Here is a 21041-nt window from a genome sequence, read left to right as displayed (position 1 = left end):
AAACAATTTCAAATTTTACAAACTGATACAACACAATCTAAATGCACCATAAATTTATATTTGTTAATCTTGATATTAGAACATTTAAACATTTCAAACTACATAAAAATATGACAAACAATATAAAACAAAGAAATCTGTTGACAACTTAGTTCCAAAACATCACTATTTCTTATACTGCAAATAAGCAACAAGACAGCTTACATAGCTCTTCAGAAAACAGTGTTTTCAGTGGAGTGTTATCAACAAAAATCAGCACAACCCCACACAATAATGTCTCCAATTTATTATCTTTTCCACAGTACAAATTTTTTCAAACCATAAATCCTTTGCATTTATTCAAAGTCTGTAAACAAGTGCCTGACTCCCCACCCCCACCTCAGTTTAAGCATGTGAATGTTTTAAGTCCTTCGATCAAGTTTTAACTCTTCCACTTGTATAAGGAATCAAGAGCCTCTCTCTTTACATTATTTATATTTTATCATACAGCCTGCAGTGCAGTAAATCACAGTGAAAGCCCTGGGGAAAACAAAACAACATGATCTTTACAGCAGGACTTGAAACTTTATAATAATAAATGCATTTGAAGAAGCGTCCCATAATAAAAGTGTGGGTTTTCATTTCCAGAAAGCAAGTCAATTAGAAACCCTAGTTTCTACTTAAAAACCCATTTTGATCTAAAAGTGAAAACAGTCCCCTATCCACAGTCATTTTATAAACTCTATACAGTTTTACTTGCAGAGATTTTTTTTTTCCAGTCTGGAAAACAGTAGTGCAATTAGTTTTACTTCGTTTAAGTTATTTAGTCCATGATGGAAACAGCTCTGTGGAAAGATAAGAAGATATTCTGGTAAACAAGAAATTTTTGCAAGCCCATGCTGGCTTACAGTCCATTAAAGCTTGTAAGTCCATAGCGGCTTTCAACAGAATGCTGTGTATACATCACTAACATCAATGCAGAAATAAATAGGCGGAAATAACTATAAACTGTCTCTTCTTGATGACTTCGGTCATGTCTGACTTGATACACTGATGGCATAGTCTGTTAAATCAGGAGACAGTAGACAGTTGCCCTTAAGGACATTTCCTCTGTGGCATCAACTCTGGAAAGCCCCAATGGAGTTACATTCCTAAAATTAAAATTAAAAATGGAGTGGAGAGTGGGAGGAAAAGTTCACAGATGCTACTAAGTCACTTAGACTTCTTCTTGAAGAGGCTTTTGATTTTTGATGGCTTTTTGCTTTTCTCGCCATTATGACAAAGGTCATGTGGGATGCTGCTTATTCTGGACACATCTGAGGCTCCCGGAACTGGCTTGCTGTCATTGCCAGCTGAGGAACATGATGTGTGTCGAGGTTTAGGCACCGGGATGCCACTAGAAAGTTGGTTCATGCTACAGGATTTCTCCAAGATGCCATTGTACACTTTGCTGGCAGGACTGAAGACCATGCTCTTGGTTTCTGTCAGACCCACACACTCAGGGGAGCCCCGGGAGACATCTGCTGTCACTGGCGAATCCCCTCTGGAAGAATCCTCCAGGGAAAGCTCATCTCTTGATACCTTTCGAGAAGACAATGTTTGGTATATCTCAAGGCTTGAAGGAGGAGACTGTTTCCTTCCAATGGAAGAGTTTAAGGAGTCACACTCTGAAGCTGTGTCTGGTACTTCCCTGAATGAGACAGAAAGGGAAACCTTCAGATCTATATGTTCTTAAGAGTACCAATGAACATTCTAGTCAAATCAACTTTCATTCATTATGTAATTATAAAAGGAAATATGCTATAATTATGTACATAGATAAAATTTCAAAATTTTTCTATTATCTCCACCTGCATGCTTATGTACATGTGCGTGAGCGTGTGTGTGTGTGTGTGTGTGTGTGTGTGTGTGTGTGTGTAAGAGAGACATATACATACGTATTTGTGTGGATTTCTGATTGTGTTCATGTATGTGAAAGCTACAGATCAATATTGAGTATCTTCCTTGATTGCTATCCATGTTATTTATTTTGTTTTGTTTTGTTTTTTGTTTTTGAGACAGGGTCTCTCACCAAATCTGGAACTCAGCAATTCAGATAGGCTGACTTAAACATATATTAAGGGGAAAAAAAAAGCATTCATGTTTCTAATTTAAATAAAAACATATATTGAGGACAAAAACAGACAGGCTGGGTGGCTACTAAGCTGAGATTCGCTTGTCCCCATTCCTAGCCCTGCTTGAGTTAAGGTAAGTGTGATGGTCCCTGGCTTTTACACAGGTTCCAGGAATCCAAACTCAGCTTCTCATGCTCATTTAGTAGGCTTTGCATTGTCTGAGCCTTTCCCTGGCCCCAAACTTGTTTAGCTTTTAAGATAAATCATAACAATCAAACAATAAAATTTATTTAAATTCTGCCCTTTTTAACTATTAGGGAAATGAAAGTGCTTGAATTTTGAGTTTTCTTAAGCCCTGATGACTTTTGCTTTCCTTCAATACTCTTTTGCTTTCTGAATCACAGAATTGCCAGTATATGTTTGAAAGATGGAATTTTAATCACTACTCTGATGAAATACAACTTTTTGAGGAAGTAAACTACGAACTCTGCACTGACATGAAAGTTCTATCAAGTCTGGTGGAGACAATCTGCTAAGGTACAGTGGAAAGGACGGGAGATACAAAGCAAACATAAAATGCTATTTTCAAAGATGAACATTCAATAAGTTCTTATAGAATAAGACAAGGTTCCCCCACTTTGTCTATAGCAGAAAAAGATAAATAAAACAGAACACTAAAGTTCCTCACAGTCACCATCATGACTAAATCAGCCTCCTCTGAAACATCACAAAGCCATGGCCCCTTTTACCACAAAGTCAAGGTAAAATTGGGTGAAGGAAGTCAAAAAAAAGGGGGGGGGGCTAAAGACAGAACAGCAAAGTAACAACTCACAGGATAATGATCTCCCAGCTAGAGCTAGCCCAGGATCATCTTACTTGCCTTGGGAGCTCAAGGTATCAAGCATACAAGATATGCAAGAACTAAATTCATATATATATAGGATTAAACACCCTCTTACAGTTAATGGTCTATGACTGTCATTTTTCATATTATTTATACTTACTTCTGACAATTATTTCAAATTAATATTATATTGTAGATATATATTAGATTGCTGAACTTATTTACCCACATATTTTTGTTTTACTTATACTATACATGTGAAGGTTTCCTTAAATGTGTTTTTTATTGTATTTACTCATAGTATATGTGTGTATTTATATGTGTGTATGCACATTTATTTATGCTGTATGTATGTGTACAAGTGCTACAGCTCAAATATGGAGGTCAGAGGACAGCGTACAGGAATTGGTTCTCTTTATCCACAATGTAGATCCTGGGAAGTAAACCAAGGCTAGGCAGTAAGAGCCTCTACTTAATTGAACTATTTTGCTAACAGTAAAGATTTTATCCATACAAGCTTCCATAAGAAACATTACCTCCTAGCCTCATAAAGGTCTAATGTGAAAAGAACACCAATCTCAGAAGACATGGCTCCTCTCTCCTCCTCTGGTCCTGTTGCTAATCAGCTGTCAACTTGATAAAAATCATCTAACTTCTCTAGGTCTCCATTTTCTTATATGCTAAAGTGAGAGACTTCGATTTGTCTTTAATATTGCATCTACCATTCTAATTAAAAGACAAGCAGTGACCAAATGTATTGTTCCTTCCATGTAACTGATCAGCTCTGCACCCTAGGCCTGCACAAATTAAAATGTATATATATTGTAAATGCATATTCTGTGGAGTGCATGTTTCCTTTGGAATTTCAATAATTTTTATCATTTTTCCTGTAGTAACATGTAACTAAACACATATAAATTTCATAAGAATATATGTGTTTAGAAAGAAAAGGAAGACGACAACCATGGTTGAGGGCTAGTACATGTGTGTACTATGTAGAACGGAGAAGCTGGCTTCACAGCAGACAGCCACCACGAGTAAAGCAGCACACGTCCTCTCTGAGGTCACAGTCCTCTCATATCTATGAGACAGCTGTGAAGTCTTGACATGCTATGTGAACAAGAACTTAACATTGCCATGATGGAACGGCTCTGCGGGGCAGGGCAGCTCTGGCAGCCCCTACAGCTTTACAGAAGCCATAGAAAAACGATGTGGAATAAAGCCATCTTGCTCATGACTGTGGTTATACTACAAAGACACATAAAATGCCAATCATAACAGGCTCTCCGGGGAAAGGCACATCAAATTCTCTACTTGCAATGAGACTGCAAACCCTGATTATTTCTTTAGGAAGAAGTCTCAGAGATTACCTGCTAATTAAAAAACAACTTTCACTAGGCAGCAAAATGATTATGGGTGACAAGTGATCTAATGGTAATATCACCAGAGCCATGTGACAGCTGTAACAAACCACCCAGACCACCATGACCAGGGCTGATACATAGCAAAATCAGAAACTAACAGAAGTTTCTCTGTCACAAACACTACTCTGCTTGAGAAGTAGAATACAGTTGAGAAGTGAGCTCCCCACAGCATAGGCCTCACATTGTACTGGTGCCCTCAAAGCAGAATGGAATGCATGCAGCTATACTCACTGTGACAATGAAATTAAGTCATGAATTTAATTTAATTTCATCGTTCTCTCCATTAAGCTCTCAACCTCTTCTTGAGCCCTGGGCATAGGACACTGCCTATATGTTAGTAAGTAACTAATTATTTTAAAATTTTGGTCATGTTGATGTCTCTTTATGTGTAAATACACTCAAGTCCAAGATGTTATATTTTCCATACACATTTATGGTTGGAGACCTCAGCCAACCGCATCTGTTAGCATCTATGCAGTTACACTTCAAAAAGCTCCTACAGCCCAGTGGCAACAGAGCTCTCCACTGGGCTCTGAACTTGACAGGTTTCCCAGTGGTCCAAAGATGAAACATGAGTGATGATAAGAAGGGATCTGCAAATACTAAGGCCCCAGACTCACTGATATTCATAGGTTATTATCCAGGCAAGCCGATCAGCAAAGGCAGACATACAGAAGGCAGACTACCAGCACTAAAGATTAGGTCACCTGATAAGGAACAGTGGGCAGCCTTTAGAAACTGAAAACAACCAGACCCCGTGCTTAGAGAGAGACACAGAAACAAGACCTCAGCAACATAACCACAAAGAACTGAATTCTACCACAAACACCTAAGGCTCAAAGGGGACTACATGAGAACTCAACCTAGCCAGCACTTTGACTTTAGCCTCTGGTACCCTGAGCAGGAAACCGGGTCAGCCCAGACTTGCACTTCAGATGTCCGTGTCATGTGAAGCCACTGCGTCTCTGAAGCTCGTTGTGTAAGCACAGCATGCACTGCAGCACTGCTGCCGCCAGCACCCACTTAGCCCCACACTCTGCAGTTGTCAATCACAGTACCATTGTTTATCAGCAGTGAAGTAGATGGCCTCCTCCTCCTCTTCGTTCCGATACAGAGCAGGGCAACTTGACACAGACAGAATGTCTGGATCTGGGGAAGGTAACGAGTGCTGGGGAAGCTGGGGATGGTGGGGATGCCGAGGGTGGGCCGCCAGAGGCGCATGTGGAGGAAGCTGAGCCCGCTGAGACTGTGGGGAGGACGGCACGATGCTGCGACGGGAGCGGCATAAACTACTGCTTCGGGCTAAAGACCCAGAAGGTTTAGGCACGGGCCCTGAAAACACAAGGTAAGGAAAACACGCGTAACCATCAATGTCCCTTGTCCCTACACCGTCTTCCTACAAACATGTACACAGGAACTGATACAGTAAAATATCAGACTTAGTGTTTACTCAGGTAACTATTACAACTGCCAGCAATTAATCAACTGTAATAAAACGGTAAGAGGTAAAACTAAAATAAAATGTACATACACATAATTTTACTGTAAAAATATAAGACTATTAAAAATAAAAACTTAAAACTGTATTCAAAATAACATTTAAATTTAAAGTCAATATAAGGTAATTTATAAGGAATGATAAACTTTATGAACACTACACTGAAGATGGAAAAATAGTATAAAGTATTGATGGACAGTCTTTGACACACCACAACATGTTTGACCTTTAAGGAGGTTTAGATAGACGGTACAGTCGCTCAGCTAACACCAACGCCTGCTTCCTGAACACAGGCCCTCATGGACTAAGTCTGTCTTAGGTCTCCCTGTGTTTACCGCCTGCCTCAAGCTACACCCGGCACGTGGAGCAAAGGGACCCACTCTCAGTTCCTTCTTCCTCAACTAAAGCCGCCCAAGGTCACTTTAGGCTCGCTCAGGCTGGCTCTGCGTGCATGCTGCGCTCCTCAGTGCACAGCACCAGGACAGAAGGTGCTGGCATACCTGACTCCTGCACCTTTAGAAAATGGACTACCTCTGAAGCTCTTGCTACTAGACAACACGGATTCTCAGACTGCACGTCAATGCTTTCTTCCCTGTCAGTTTTTCCTGTCCTAGCCAAACCTGCACTCATCAAAAACCCCTCCTTTGCCTCCCTGTCTATTCTGATGTCATAACATGCCAATCATATTATGATGAAACCACAGAACAAGAAATGAAACAATTCTCCTAGTATCAGAAATCACAGATTACCTAAACATAAACTCTAACAATTTGATTGAGGACAAACTTTTCACCAACAACTTCAAAACACTCTGGAGAAACTAAGGAATTAAACTGATCTATTCCTGTTATCTAGTTAAACTATTATTTTCCAGTAAAAGTGAAAATAGACACTTTTAACCAAAAGACAGAATTTCTCACTTCTAATTTGCTTACAAAATATTAATCAATACTTCACTTTCAAGAAAGAACAAAAAGGAAAGAAAAGTTAGACATAATAATAAACAGAGAAGTAGATTAAATAATGCATTTAATATAAGTAAGTATGTTTAAATAATGACTGAAACTGTAACAAAAGTGATGGCTATGAGTGATGGCCAAGGAACCAGAGAATACTACTACGCAACTGAAGAGTTGCTAACGTTCAAGTTATCGGGACCACTGTTACTGATGACAATGGGAGAGGAGGAAGAAGAGAAGAGGAAGGGAAGAAGAGTGTGGAAACAAACCATAACTAAGAGCTCTGGGATAAAACAGATCAACAAGCAGGTTAAATATCTGCATTAGATATCCCAAAACATAGAGGAAAAAACACCACACAATTTCCTAATTTACTTCTGGGGGAGGAGAAGTAATTCTGTTCTCTATTCTTCTACTCAATAAAAGTATCAAAGAACAATTTCTGGATTTTCTTCTTTAGAATTACAGATAGTATTATTCATATATTAGAATCTTTTACTTTGCTCTCTACATACAGAAAGCATGCTTCCTAGCCATTAATCCAAACATAACTAACACATAATATAAACCACCAATGAGGTATTTAAATGAAGCACCTACATCCTACCTTAGACTCTATTCTTTTTTTCTCTTTTCCTTTTTCTAAATGTGAAAAAAATGTGTCCTATTTTATTGTGTGCACTTATTTATTTATTCCATCCTATATTTTGATTTCAAATAAATCAACTTTATTGAAATATGTCATAAAAGTATGATGGATGTGGTAACAACAAGGTTGGAACTGGAGGGGGTCACTGTGGTTTGAAAGAATGTCAGGCACAGAGTGACAGATACTACCTGCTTCCACAGAGGCTGAGAGAAGGGTGAGGCCTTTGTTTTTACAGGGCCACAACTTAAGCGCTTGTAACAAAGCAGAATGGAGTACCACTGTGTGGCCACTAGGTGGAGACACAGCTCTCCAATCCTATGAGCAATCAAATTAATTTTTAAAACTTCCTGTTAAATTTAAACCAACTCTTGTACTTTTTCATATTTATAAGTATAAGTATCTACATATAATACCATTATTTAAAACATGCCAATTATTCACACTTAGAATAAGTATTTTAATGAACCAAAGGCAACAGCAAAAAAATTTTACTGCCTCCAAACTCCCAAAAGCTTCTAAGACAGATAATAATAATGATTATTGTTATTATTATTGTTGAAATTAATCATCCTCAAGTGCAATTCTGATTTATAACAATTACATATTTTAAAGAGAAACTATTTTTAAGAGGTTTGGTATTCAAACAAATGAATCAGTGTTATGCATATATATAAACAAATAGAATTAAAAAATTCAAATTGCAAGCCAGCTTCAATACAGATGCAATTTCAACTATCCCCACCTTGTGGCCCAAACAAAAAGACGTAAGTAGAATCAAAGCCAGAGAAATGAGAAAAGCATGGTTACTGGCTGAGAATTGGCTGGCAAACTAAAAGCTTGATTTGGTAACTGTTTTACACAATCAGAACTGTTCTAGCAGTTTCAGGAAAACTTCTAACAGCTGAATAGAAAAAAGCAAAACTAAAAATTACTCAGATAAGACTATTTGATTTAAGTTTTCAGCTACCAAGGACTAAACTAATACAGTTTTCCATTATTCAGGGCTTTATCCTATTGACACTGTAAAAAAGTCACAAATATTGGGAAATTGGACAAGGCAAGCAGTAATAAGAATAAAGAATTTTTCAAATAGTTTCTAATATAAAAACTGCAAATTGAAAACATCTGTAATTCTGCAGGAAGTCAAAAGTTAAAGCATTCAAATTTTATCTTACCAAAAACAAAGCATACAACTAAGCAATAATAATATGCACCAAAAGCTTCCTTCAGAAGGACTTACATTCTAGCAAAGAAGCATGTTGACATACATGTATAATCCTAATACTAAGAGGCGTAAGGCAGGAGGCCAGCCTGAGCCATACAGCAATCCTCATCTTAAAACAACTAGAAAACACCTTACTATTTGTGTGTGTGTGTGTGTGTGTATACATAAGACTACACACACACACACACACACACACACACACACACACACACACACACACACACGCACACCACGTCTAAATTTTATAAACAAGCAAGGCTTTTGTTAAAGGCAAACAGATTCAGTACTCCACAAAATAAGAACAGCAGGGTAACACTACTAATAAAAACGCATATTGAAAAAAAGCAAAAGAGAAATATAAAAAACAAAAAGAAAGTAAGACTCAGGAATGGAACAAATCATAAGCTGACCAAAGAGTCAAAACCTGACTATAGCAGAGCCAGCACTTAAACCCAGTCTTCTAAAACCTTGCCTTAATCTTTTTTTCTACTGTAGTTTTCCCTCAAAGTTCAGCATTTCACTTATATAACCACTGGAGGTCATAATGCAGTATCTGTCATTGTTTAATGTGACGCTCCCATTTCAATTTAATGATAAGTAATAGTTTAAAAGCAAAATGCTACAATGAGTTATAGACATGTGAAGCAAACCTATTTCTAATTTAAATTAAATTAAAAAATAAAATAAAAAAGTAAAATCCTACAATGAGTTATAGACAACAATTGCTAAAATATAAATATGTGCTACATTATGCAAATTAATCAACTATTCATACTTTTTGATAAGGTATATTTATAAAATGGGATACATAATATACATAAAGAATACATGTATGAGACCATCATATACAGTACTCTCAAAGAGTAAGACAAATATTAAAAAGAAATAAAGAAGAGTACACTCTCCCCCATAGATTTCACAGTATATCATTCCTAAAAGGGCATGTTAGGTAAACTTTGTTGAACTCACTTACCTGGAAACTGTGACACTATTGGGGGTGTGTCTTCATCTAAGTCATCAACTCCTCCAGCAATAGGGTAGGGTGGAATGGAGACTCTAGGCATCACCACCCAGCTGTGGTCGGAGTAGAGCGAGGAGGTAAGACTAGGGAGCCCAGAGTTGTGAGCTATCTGAAAGCCACAGATCTTCTCAATCTGCTGCCAGCGAAAAAGCCGTTCCCGCAAACACGTTGTCAGCTCAGAGAGTGCTTTCCTGAAAAGTCAACAGATAAACTCCTTATTGCAGTGAAGTCTTGAAAACGATGCTCAAATAAAGGCAATGACAGGAAGAGATCATGGAAATGGCTGCTCTCAAGAAGAAATGATCCTGTTTCAGAATTAGTATACATTACGTCACTAAGGCTGCTTCACTGATTAAGCACGTTATCTGGATAGAAACAGACAGACTGGTAGAAGAGCATTCTCACTTGGCTTCCAGAATCTTGTGGTCTACTTCATCCAGGGAGGAGCTATGTGCAACATGCAGGGTCCCAAAGACTGTGCTTCTCTTCTTTTTAATTTTTTCTGCCTGGAAACCCAAAAGGGAAAAAATAAACCTAGGTTTAGGAAAATGACTACTTATGTACTAATAAAGTTGATTCTTGTTTTGACTGTATTAATTAATAATCATAAAATCAGTAGAAAATTATTAGCCAAGATACAGACATGTTTTCAAAATAAGAAAACAGATGAGAAAGAAAGCATGCTTTCCTAAGTCTAAGACATTTAAAGCTTTGTTCTAGAGAAATATTTTTCTTATTTCTACAGCTGAGAAAGACCAGACTCTTCTATTAAAACTAATAGAACAACTTAACGAAATCCTATTGCAATGAGGGTTAGTGAGTCAACTATGCATTTTTTCCAGAATTCAGATTAAGGCTTACTCTTATTCCACACAATTTAATAACAGCAAACATGAATTTCTAATAACTACTAACCTGCATCAGACATGAGGCAGCAACCTGAAGGAGAAAAGCTCCGTATAAAACGTTTACAATAGTGATAATAATGACAATTTCTCAAGGACACTAAGGTAATTTCAAAGCTATATATGCTCTAGGGAGAATAATTTAACTTTAAATACAATAATTACAGGATTCAATTTACATGATAAGCTCTAATTTTAAAAGCAAAGCCTTCAAGAAGAGCTTTTACTGAGGACTTTGTATTCCGAGTGATTAATCATGAACTAAGATAATACCTCATCCTTGGCAATGGCTAGCTGCATCTCAGCATTCTGTCTCTTAATGTTGTAGTACTGTACTTCGACTTCATGTGTTAGCTGAAGCCATTTCTGGAGCGCATCAGGGACAGACCAGCTGCTTCTCATTTCAAACTCCTTTTCAGCCTTTTTTAGAGCCATGCGGACCTGGAAGAACAAAAGGAAGAAGACATGAAGGAAGGAAAGACTGAAATAAACATTGGTACCAAAACCAAAAAAAAAAACTAATTCAATTATGGGTTTCACAAAAACCTTTTATAGTCACTACATCTAACTGTACTTCTATCAAAACTAGAGCTGGTTTTAACTGCATTATAAATTTACTAAGCAAAGCTGAAAAGTAACAGGTTAGAGAAGGGCACATGTACCCACACATAAAAAGCTGACATATTTAGTTTTTCTTATTTTGTAGTTGTCAAGCTAAGAGAAATAAGGCACAGAGGAACATACAAATTATTGATCACATTTTCCCCACTTCGTCTTTTCTGTCACCTAGTGTGTGAAGCAATGCCTGAAGCCTAGTGGACTTCCTAGTTCTCACTTCCTGACGCCTGTTCCACCCCTCCTGTCCTATCCACTGCTCCTCATACAGCAGACAGCAAGCAGACACGAAAATCAGTTCTGGTCAAGAATAGAGTTAATTTTCCTTGTGATAAACTATGCATTGCCTTCCCTGTAAGTATTAAGTATTTCTCCCACTTGCCATTTAAAGGGACCAGCGAAGTAAACAACAACAACAAAAAGATGTCTGATACGTTAAGTGTAATAAATGCTAAGGAAAAATATATAAACAAAGCCTCACTACAAAGTGACAATGAAGGAACAGAGGATCTGTTCTCAAGAGCACTTACTTAAAAATCTAGACAGGGTACAAACTAGAAGACATGAGGTGACACATGGTGGGACTGGTAATTATAACCCTAACCCTTCCCACAAAGCCATGAGGGCACTGAAGCACATTGCTTCTGGTGCCCGACCCATAACTGCAGAGAAACGGCTCTCACCAGCTAACTGAGGTAACTGAAACTCCATTCCTAAACTAAAGTGCAGAGGAATGTTTGATCCGAACAAACCCAACTTATTTAAATAAACTTTTCTGTTTGCCAGAATAAACTAAGAAAAGGACTACACAAACTTTTGATAAAGAAATAGAACAGCTGTTGGGCAGTGGAGAAAAATATTTTAAAACTCCAAAATTAAAAAGAAATCACAACAGGACATGTAGTCCATAAACTAAAGAAAAGGAAAGGAAAGAATAGAAAAAGAAAGAGTTGGAACACAGGGCTTTAAAGAAAAGAAAGGCCTTTTCAGTAGAAGCAACTTTAAGGCAACACTCGCTTGACATTGTGTAGCACATACGGGACAATGTGAATTTACTAAAAATGTCGGCTAAGCTGTGTGGCGTCCCTGCTTATGTCTTGGGAAGAAGGAACTTGAGACCAAGCCCTGTAGCATGTGGTCCTACAGAACATCATAAGCAGACCACAGCAAGTCTTTTCTATCACAAGACTCTGAAACTAAAAATTCAGTGTAATTTAAATGTGCAGGTTACTAAGCACAGAATCTCAACACATTTCCCCCATGTTATTCATTATAATCCTAAAGATTTCTCTTAAAATAGCTGAATAATTTTTTGCATTGAAACTATGTATTTTGGGCATAAATTGAAGCTGGGCAATGCTTAAATTGTTAAATAATGTCTCAAACCTGTGAAATTTATGACCATCCCATATTAGCAACTGTTCAACAGCTATTATTCATAATTTTGTTACTTGATTGAAATCTTAACCCTTAGTTTGAGTTACATTGTTATCCATTAGGATGGTCACAGTCATATTAGCTAATAGCTTTTGCAAATGAATTACAGATCTGAAACCTATTTATATAACTCTAGTACATTCAAAACAAAAGAGCAATAAGTAGAAACATACCAGAAATAAACAGCCCACACACCTCAAACCTGGCTTCTAGACCTGATTTGTCTGTATAAGCCCATGAAGATTTTAGCAGACCCACAGTTCTGAGGCTCACTGTCTGAGACTTAAGATTTTTAGAAGCAAAACCATAATGTAAAAACTATTTTAAACACATAAAACATAAAGTAATAGTAATTACCCAAATGTCTTCATTTAAGGAAAATAATATATCATAATTTTTGAAGTTATCTCCACTAGGACAAAATACATTTCAAACTATATGGAATTAACTGTAGGGTAACATAATGATATACATACATTAATTTCATGAAACATAAGTACAGGAAAATACAGATTCAGAATAGGATATACAAAACTCTTGGCTTTGTTGAATAAGTTGTACAAAAATAAGGCAGTAGTTACTTAACTTCCCTACTATAACCTTCTCTGTGAAGCACGGCACAAGGGTTAGTGCTCAGAGCAACCCACTGACAGCATAAACAGGCACTTCTATACACTAAAGGCAGCGCACAGTGTTTCTTATCGATGCGATCGTATTGGGCAGACCTAATAGACCTTCTGCTCTCCTTTAAGCCATCCTCGGCATAGGATGACATGAGGATTGTGTTTATACTGGTGCAAATGGTACATCATGTTTCAGTGAACTTACAGTCTACAAAACTCCCTGCACCAAAACCAGAGATAAAATGAGAGCCATTCACTTGTCAAACACTATTCTTAAGGCAGTTAATGTTCACTCAGGGAAGAAGAGACATTTTCTTTAGTGGCCACTGGTAAGTCCATGCTTCTGTAAATACTTCCTCATCAAGTACTCTATAAAGGAACCGAATAAAACCCATGGGGTCACCAAAATAAATAAGTAAAAAGACAAGAAAGCAGAAGGACTATATGGGAAGAAATGATAAGCAGGAGAGGAACAGAAGAGAGTAACTGAGGAGAGATGTGACAAAAATACATCATATATGTAGGAGAATGCCACATGGAAACTTACTGTTGAGTGTAAGTAACGTAATAAAAAGGAAAAATATTATTAGATTTTTTTGGATTATTTTTTTCTTATGGGCAAAGTTAGATAATTAGCTAACAAGCTTTTAGTAGTCCTGGAACAAGCCAAACATCAGACATCTTGGTGGGATCAGGCTGGGGTTTTCATAAGAACCTGAAGGGCATACCCAGTTCTTGGATACAGTATAACTTCAGGTAGGCCTTTACTGTTAACTTCTTGACTCTTTCCTATATCCTGTACAGAAAAGGTTTGCCAGGAAGCTGGGCATAACTACAAAATATGCCTAAGAGCCAATATAAAAAATTGCAAATAAAAAAAAACATTACATACCAATATTAACCAAACCTAAACGTAATGAGCTTAAGTCAAAGGGAAGAGATTTAAAATGTTTTTTTCAAGAGAGATATGTAGTCAATGGCAAAAAAAAAAAAAAGAGTTCAGTGAGTCAAATTCTCCAAAAGGACACTTCTCTTAGAAGAAAAGTGATGTTCTATGTACACTTACTCATAGATTCTATTAAAATGTATCACATAATTCTCATATTTTACCTCACAAATCAAGTGAGAGGCAGCAGCATACAAACAGAATACAAAGTAGGAGACAGAATACTTAGATTCTTATACCTGTTTTGTAATTGACTAATTATGAACAAGTCTCTGATGGGAGAAGTCCTTCTATGTATATGTTGCCCTATTGGTTGATACATAAAGCACTGTTGGCCAATAGAGAAGCAAGATAGGTGGGACTAGGAGCAGAGGAGTATTCTGGGAAATGTAGTCATGAGTAGAGAGTCACCGTGTGATTCCGGGAAGAGAGGACGCATGAAGTTGCATCCTCAGTAAGATAAGTCCTTCTAAAAATATATATTAGTATTTATGGGTTAATAAGTCAGAGTTAGCCATTAAGAAACCATAGCAAACAGTCAATAGCTTCATAATTAATACAGTGTCTCATGTGTTATTTGGGAGCAGAGACAGCAGCGGAACCCAGGCAACTGGCAGGAAAGAAATCAGGTTACAAGTCTCCCAATTGTCATTTCATTTTTCAGTTTCTCAGTCAATAAATGGCCAAGTCACAAAAATGAGATGGCATTATAGACACAAATGTTTAATTGAAGATGAAGGAAGGGCCATCGAACAAGAAACAAACAGCTTCTAGAATGGAAAAGTAAAGGAAACAGATTCTCCCATACAGATTCCACTAGAATAAGGCCCTGTAGACACTGTAGAGTGATGATGAATCTACATTTAATTATGCCACTGAGCTGGTAATAATTTGTCTCTGCATATCTTAGTTAGGGTTCCTATTGCTGTGAAGAGACACCATGACTACGGCAACTCTTATAAAGAGAAACATTCAATTGGGGTGGCTTAGAGTTTGAGAGGTTTACTCCTTTGTCACCACAGTGGGACAGGGTGGCATGGCAGGCAGGCAGACATGGTGCTGGAGAAGGACCTGAGAATTCTACATCTTGCTCCATAGGAAATGAACTGTCTCATTGGGTGTAGCTTGAACACATTAGACATCAAAGTCCACCCCCACAGTGACACACTTGCTCCAACAAAGCCACACCTCCTAATAGAGACACTTACTAGGAGCTTATGGGGGCCAATTACATTCAAGCAACCACACTGAAGGAGCAGGAAATTGATAGACATTCATGCCAGGAGATTCTTCTACAATCCTCTCTTCTCCAGAGCACTGTGAAGTATCTGAAAGCCTACTCCATCCTATTTTGAGTAGCTGAGTGGAGGAAGAAGATACCAGGAAGGACACTTCATAGATAACTTGGAAGATTTTAGCAGACTGTGTGTAAAGCCACCTAACAGGTTTTAAAGGAATGACTAATAGAAATCCTTAACATCCTAAGCCTTTGGCTTTACAGAAGCCCAAAACTAGATGTCCTTGCTCTCTAGGTGACATTAGAAACTCAAACTTACTACAGATACTATATAAACACCACAAGTCAACTCTAAGCAACAAACCTAGCATGACATAATGTTACATGGAAGAAACATGCTGGCAACTTCACCTTTTAGTTACTACTTCATTATTTTTAAAATATGAATTCATCAGTGCTGAAAGAAATTTTTATTAGCTGAGGAATACTAAACAATGAAAATACAGATTCAGAAAATGAGACAAAAGGAAAGAAAAAGAAAGTACTAGCCCTGCTCCTCTGAGTAGCAACAGGAACACTGCCTTAAGAATGTACCTGCTCCAGCTCCTGCTCTGCATACTGGCGTCGGCTCAGCTCGCACTCTGCGCCTTCCCTCAGCTCTCTCAGACGACAGGCCTCCTCCTTGGCATAGTTGATTTCATCCATCATTTTCCGCTCTAGATTCTGCTTTTCTACAGCAACAGTTCTGTTTTCTTCCTGTGCCTTTTCAAGTCTTAGAGAACAAAAAATGTTTAAAAATTCCTCACATAAACACCCAAAATTTCACTTTTATGACAATTGTTTCAAACAACATAATACTTTTTAAAATGAAAATTTTTAATGTATTTCTATTAATCTTAAATTAAGGTAGATATCAGGCAACCTAATATTTGGCTAGTTTTGTTACTTTGGCCTCAAAAGACAAGGATTGAAGAAAACAGTCTCTCTAAAGATACCATCCACAAACTTATAAATATTTAAATGTATCTGAAAGTAAAACTCAACTATATCTATCTATATCTGGTTTACTTCCTCTGATCTTATACACATTTATTCCCAAATTGTAACTCTCTGAAAATACAAAATGAAATGAGCATTTATACCTAATGTGAACAGTAACCTAAAATAAATGTTTACATATACACTCAGGTAACATTTTCACAAAACACATTTGCTTCTGTGAATAACAAGAGTTAAGACTAGTCTTAGAAATTAATTTTGTCTTGTTTTGGTTTTTTTTGAGACAAGCTTTATGTCTCAACCTTAAAGTCATTAGCTATACAGACAAAGATGACCCTGATGTCATTATCCTAGCTCTACCTCCTAAGCTCCAGCATGAGCCCCCATGCCCAGGTTGAGTAAGATGCTTTAGTTACCTCTCTTGTAAGTCCATGAGACTTTGCTCTGCAGTCTGTAGACTCTCTAGGTCCTTCATCATTTTTGCAACATGTTCCTTTGATGTCTTATTTTGTGTATAAGCAAACCAACAACCCCCAACACCAATTACTATGGAAATTGTGAGAATAAAATCCTTCATCCAGTTATGAGGTGGGCCTATGAGGGAAAAAAAGCAGATAGTTAAATTAATTTGAGTAAATACAGAAAAGCAGATATACAAAGCAAAGAAAAGTAAACATCTCCTTCCCCCAAATAATGATTCTGGCCTAATAAAATCAAAACTTTCTTCCAACAATCAGCACGCTTACTTTCCAACAATCAGTATGCTAACTAGCATATGGGACCTGCAGAAACGCAGAGAAAAATGTACATGGTCACAGAAAGGCAGAGAAAAACACACATGGCCACATCAGGCCCCATTTCCAATGCCATGCTACTGGGAGAAGACCCCAGAGAGTAAAAGGGCCCATGACTAGCTTCCATTTCCTTTAGTCAGGCCAGGTCTGAGGCACAAACTAGATAACCAGTCATTCACAAAAAAGCATTTCCCCAAGACTTAGTTATATAATAAATTATGCTTATCGGTGGTCCATCACAATGGGGGATACACTAACCCCCTCCTAGGAGTCATGACAATATTTTGTTAACCCACAGGAAAGTGTGGGGGAAGTTGTTACTTGTACCTCAAGAGTAGAGGCCAGGAATACCTGACCATCCTACAACTGGTAGGAAAGTCTCTCCCCCATACTCTCTGCTAGTAACAAAGATTATCCACTACTCCTCCATGTACACAGCTGACAAGTCCTGGGTGTACATAGCTAGTTAGCTAGTATTGTGGGTCAAGTGGCCATTTGTTTGAGGCACAGAGGTTAGGAAGAGGGAAAGTGCAGGATCCTTCTTCCCTAGCTTACCAAGGTATGATATCAACCCAGCACTTCGATACAAGGCACCAGGACTACTATCTTCAGAATATAAACATAGAAAACCCTCTACTCGTGCATCATTTTAACTTTGCCCTCACTGTCAATATACACCAACTTTCCAGGGACTAATTAGAAGAAAAATATATGATTTCTAATAAAAAATGATGTAGTGTTTTAATGCTCCGAGTAAATGCAATTTATAGTGGAAAATTGCCTGTCCTAGCTAGTTTTATGTCAACTTGATAAAAGCTTAAGTCATCTGACAGGAGAGAATCTCAATTGAGAAAATGTCTCCACAAGATTGGACTATATGCAAGTCTGTAGAGCATGTACTTAATTATTGATTGATGTGTAAGCACCCAGTCAGTTGTAGGTAGGGTCACCCTGAATGGTGCTCTTAAGTTCTATAAGAAAGCAGGATGAGAAAGCAAGTAAGCAGTACTCCTCTGCATCAGCTCCTGGCTCCAGGTTCCTGTCCTGTTTCAGTCCCTGTCCTGACTTGCCTCAGTGATGAACAGTGATATGGAAGCACAAGCTGAATAAACCCTTTCCTCCCCAAGTTGCTTTGGTCATGGTGTTTCTTCACAGCAGCAGTAACCTAACTAAGACACTGCCTAACACTTACTGCTCCTGCCACATCACATGACATTCTCCATGCTTCCTGTGGATGAATTCCATAGAAATCTCAAGTTGCTACTAAGTCCAGGGTGCATCTGAGTCTGTCTCTATGTATCTGTGTTTGTCTCAGTGTTCCATATTTCCAGAGCACACACCCTCACCTGCAATGCAAGACATGCACTGCAGGCAGCTACAGTCTCAAAAAGGATTGCTTAGACTTCTGCTTCCAACAACTGAGAGGTTCAGCTCGGACTTCCTTTAGACCATGAGCCCTATTCTCTGACTCTGCCTGAAATAGAATATCCAGAAATAACAATATGCAGATTGACCAGTCCCAAATTCCAAAGCACTACACACTAGAGAGGAGTTAAGAGAAAACTTTTAAACAACATTAGTTTTTTAATGAAATCTAGCTTGGGCATTACTATGATACTTGTTCAGTCAAATGATAATTCTAAGACAAACATATTTAAGATGTTAATATACCATTAATTTCTTGGCTGGTTTGCTTATTAAAACGCATGTTTAACAATACGTTTTAAAAACAATTTCATAATACCACATTCTCTGGATTATGAAGCACCTTGTTCCAAGATAAATACAGGAAACATTCCCAACCAAATGGCATGTAGACAAAATTGTCTACCTTTAATTTGTGTTTTCACTAATTGGCTCCTGGGGGGGGGGATTTCACACAAAACAATCACTTAGTGTATTGTCAAGTACTTAGGGCAAGGAGCAAAGTTCAGAGGTCCTGGGCATTTTCAATAGGGCTCTACTTCCTGTCTTGCAATGCCCACCAGCTCACAAAGAAGAATTCTGGCTGTTTTACCACCTGCTTACTTAGCTCCAGCCAAAACAGAATCACAATCAAAGCCAGGTGATTGCTGAGCCATTGCCTTCAGCCTTCAAGAGAAGAGCACACCTCAATCAGTATCACAGGTACACTTCCTAATCTGTATTCTGTAAAAGCAGGAGTCCCTGTATAATGTTGATATTCCTTTTAGCATTCTGAAACACTAAAACACAGTATTCTAAAATATATATTGTTCAAAAACTTCCTCCAAAAGCATTCTGAATTTTTATATTAAATAAGCATATTAAACTTCTCTTCTAGGGAAAAAATAGTATTCTTGCCCAGGTTAAAAAAATTAAATAAAAATATTATGTAACTGTTTCTGACACATTCCTTTCCAAACCAATCAAATAACAGTGTCTACTTGGTGTTCCCACTAGAATTATGATCCTCCTAAAGCTTCGACGGCATCTTTGCTTCTGATCTCTGTCTTAAAAGTTCTTTTCCTGGTGGCTAGGGACACTGCTAGGACTTACTACCAGTGCCATCTGAGGAGTTAAACTGCCATATTCTTCAGAATGAACATCCAGCCGAATTAATACCAACAGTCGCAATAACCCAACTTTTTAAATACATAAATCCAAATTATCAGCTAATCACAGTTTCACAGCTTTTTACATTAGTAAGCAGTTTTGAAAATTCACGCTTTTATGGCAGAGAAGCTCTTCCTATAAGCCATACTTCCTCAACAGTTAGCAAGCGATCTGCACCTCTCCATTCTCTGTTTTCTTCAACAACACAGGGTTGGGTAAACTACACGACTGAATCACACTGAATGAAAGAGATACTAACGTGTCAGAGGCCCAAACAAAACCACATCTAGCGCTTTGAGTTGAAGTTTCTGTCTGTGACTCCGGTCGCTGATTTTCAACTGGGAAATCATAAATGAAGTTTCATGAACTGCTATCCTGTACATAGAAAAAAAGTTTACATGTGGTAAACAAAGTATTTCTAATGTGTAAATTTCAATTCATGAACAACATATTTACTACTTCACATACTGGTGATCACTATTGAGAGCTCAAAACAGCTACTGAAAGCCTTCCTTAGGCTAATAATTGTGTTGCTATATTGTTGAGCTGTTGTTTTCTAAAGCTACTTCCTATTATAACTTACTATAATTGAGAAATTATAAATATTATAAAGTATTTTCTAATAATTAATGTCAGCATTTTCACAAAGAAAAAATAGATACGAAACTTACTAATAACTTTAGCAGATGTTAAAAACAGTTCTTACTTTAGGACCTTTTAGTTAGCAGTAGCTGAAAAAGCTCTCATTACACTCATAGTGTTTGTTTAAAATGAACAAAGCATGCTGAAAACCAAAAAGGAAGTTAGGAAGTCTTCTTGGGTAGATTTGCAGGGTGGAGGGATTCATGCAGTTCTTGGGTGGGTTAGGAGGTACACATAAGAGAATACTCAGAAGCTTGGGGCCAGCTAACCAGGTATGCGCAAACACAAGTAACGAAGACGCCCTGTCTCAAGCAAGGGGGAAGGCATAGACCATCATCTGAGGTTGTCATCCAACTTCCACACACATGCTGTGCCATCTACAGGTACCCACACTCATGCCACAAACACACACACATACTATATATGCACACACAAAGAATCAAACTATAACAAAGTAAGACAATAGATCAAGTATTTAAAACAGATACAATTATAGTATTTCCTTTACACTATCAGCCCCAGAATTACCTTGTAGGTTCAGAATTGAAAAGCAGCA

At 37.7% G+C, this 21041-nt stretch overlaps 1 protein-coding gene across 1 annotated transcript in view; it reads right to left on the bottom strand.

The window, feature by feature from the left end:
* Positions 1–271: 271 nt before the first annotated feature.
* Stim2 (stromal interaction molecule 2) overlaps positions 272–21041 on the bottom strand; it is a 125070-nt gene continuing 104300 nt past the window's right edge. The window contains 8 exon segments of the mRNA XM_005068761.4: positions 272–1669; positions 5420–5693; positions 9666–9904; positions 10119–10219; positions 10892–11059; positions 16071–16248; positions 16892–17069; positions 20103–20218. Of these exon segments, the coding sequence (XP_005068818.1) occupies positions 1192–1669; positions 5420–5693; positions 9666–9904; positions 10119–10219; positions 10892–11059; positions 16071–16248; positions 16892–17069; positions 20103–20218 (1732 nt within the window). The 3' untranslated portion in view covers positions 272–1191.

This window comes from Mesocricetus auratus, unplaced genomic scaffold, assembly GCF_017639785.1.
Source record: "Mesocricetus auratus isolate SY011 unplaced genomic scaffold, BCM_Maur_2.0 Super-Scaffold_100006, whole genome shotgun sequence".
In the NCBI taxonomy this organism is placed as follows: domain Eukaryota; kingdom Metazoa; phylum Chordata; class Mammalia; order Rodentia; family Cricetidae; genus Mesocricetus; species Mesocricetus auratus.
This window is presented reverse-complemented; position numbering and strand designations above follow the sequence as displayed.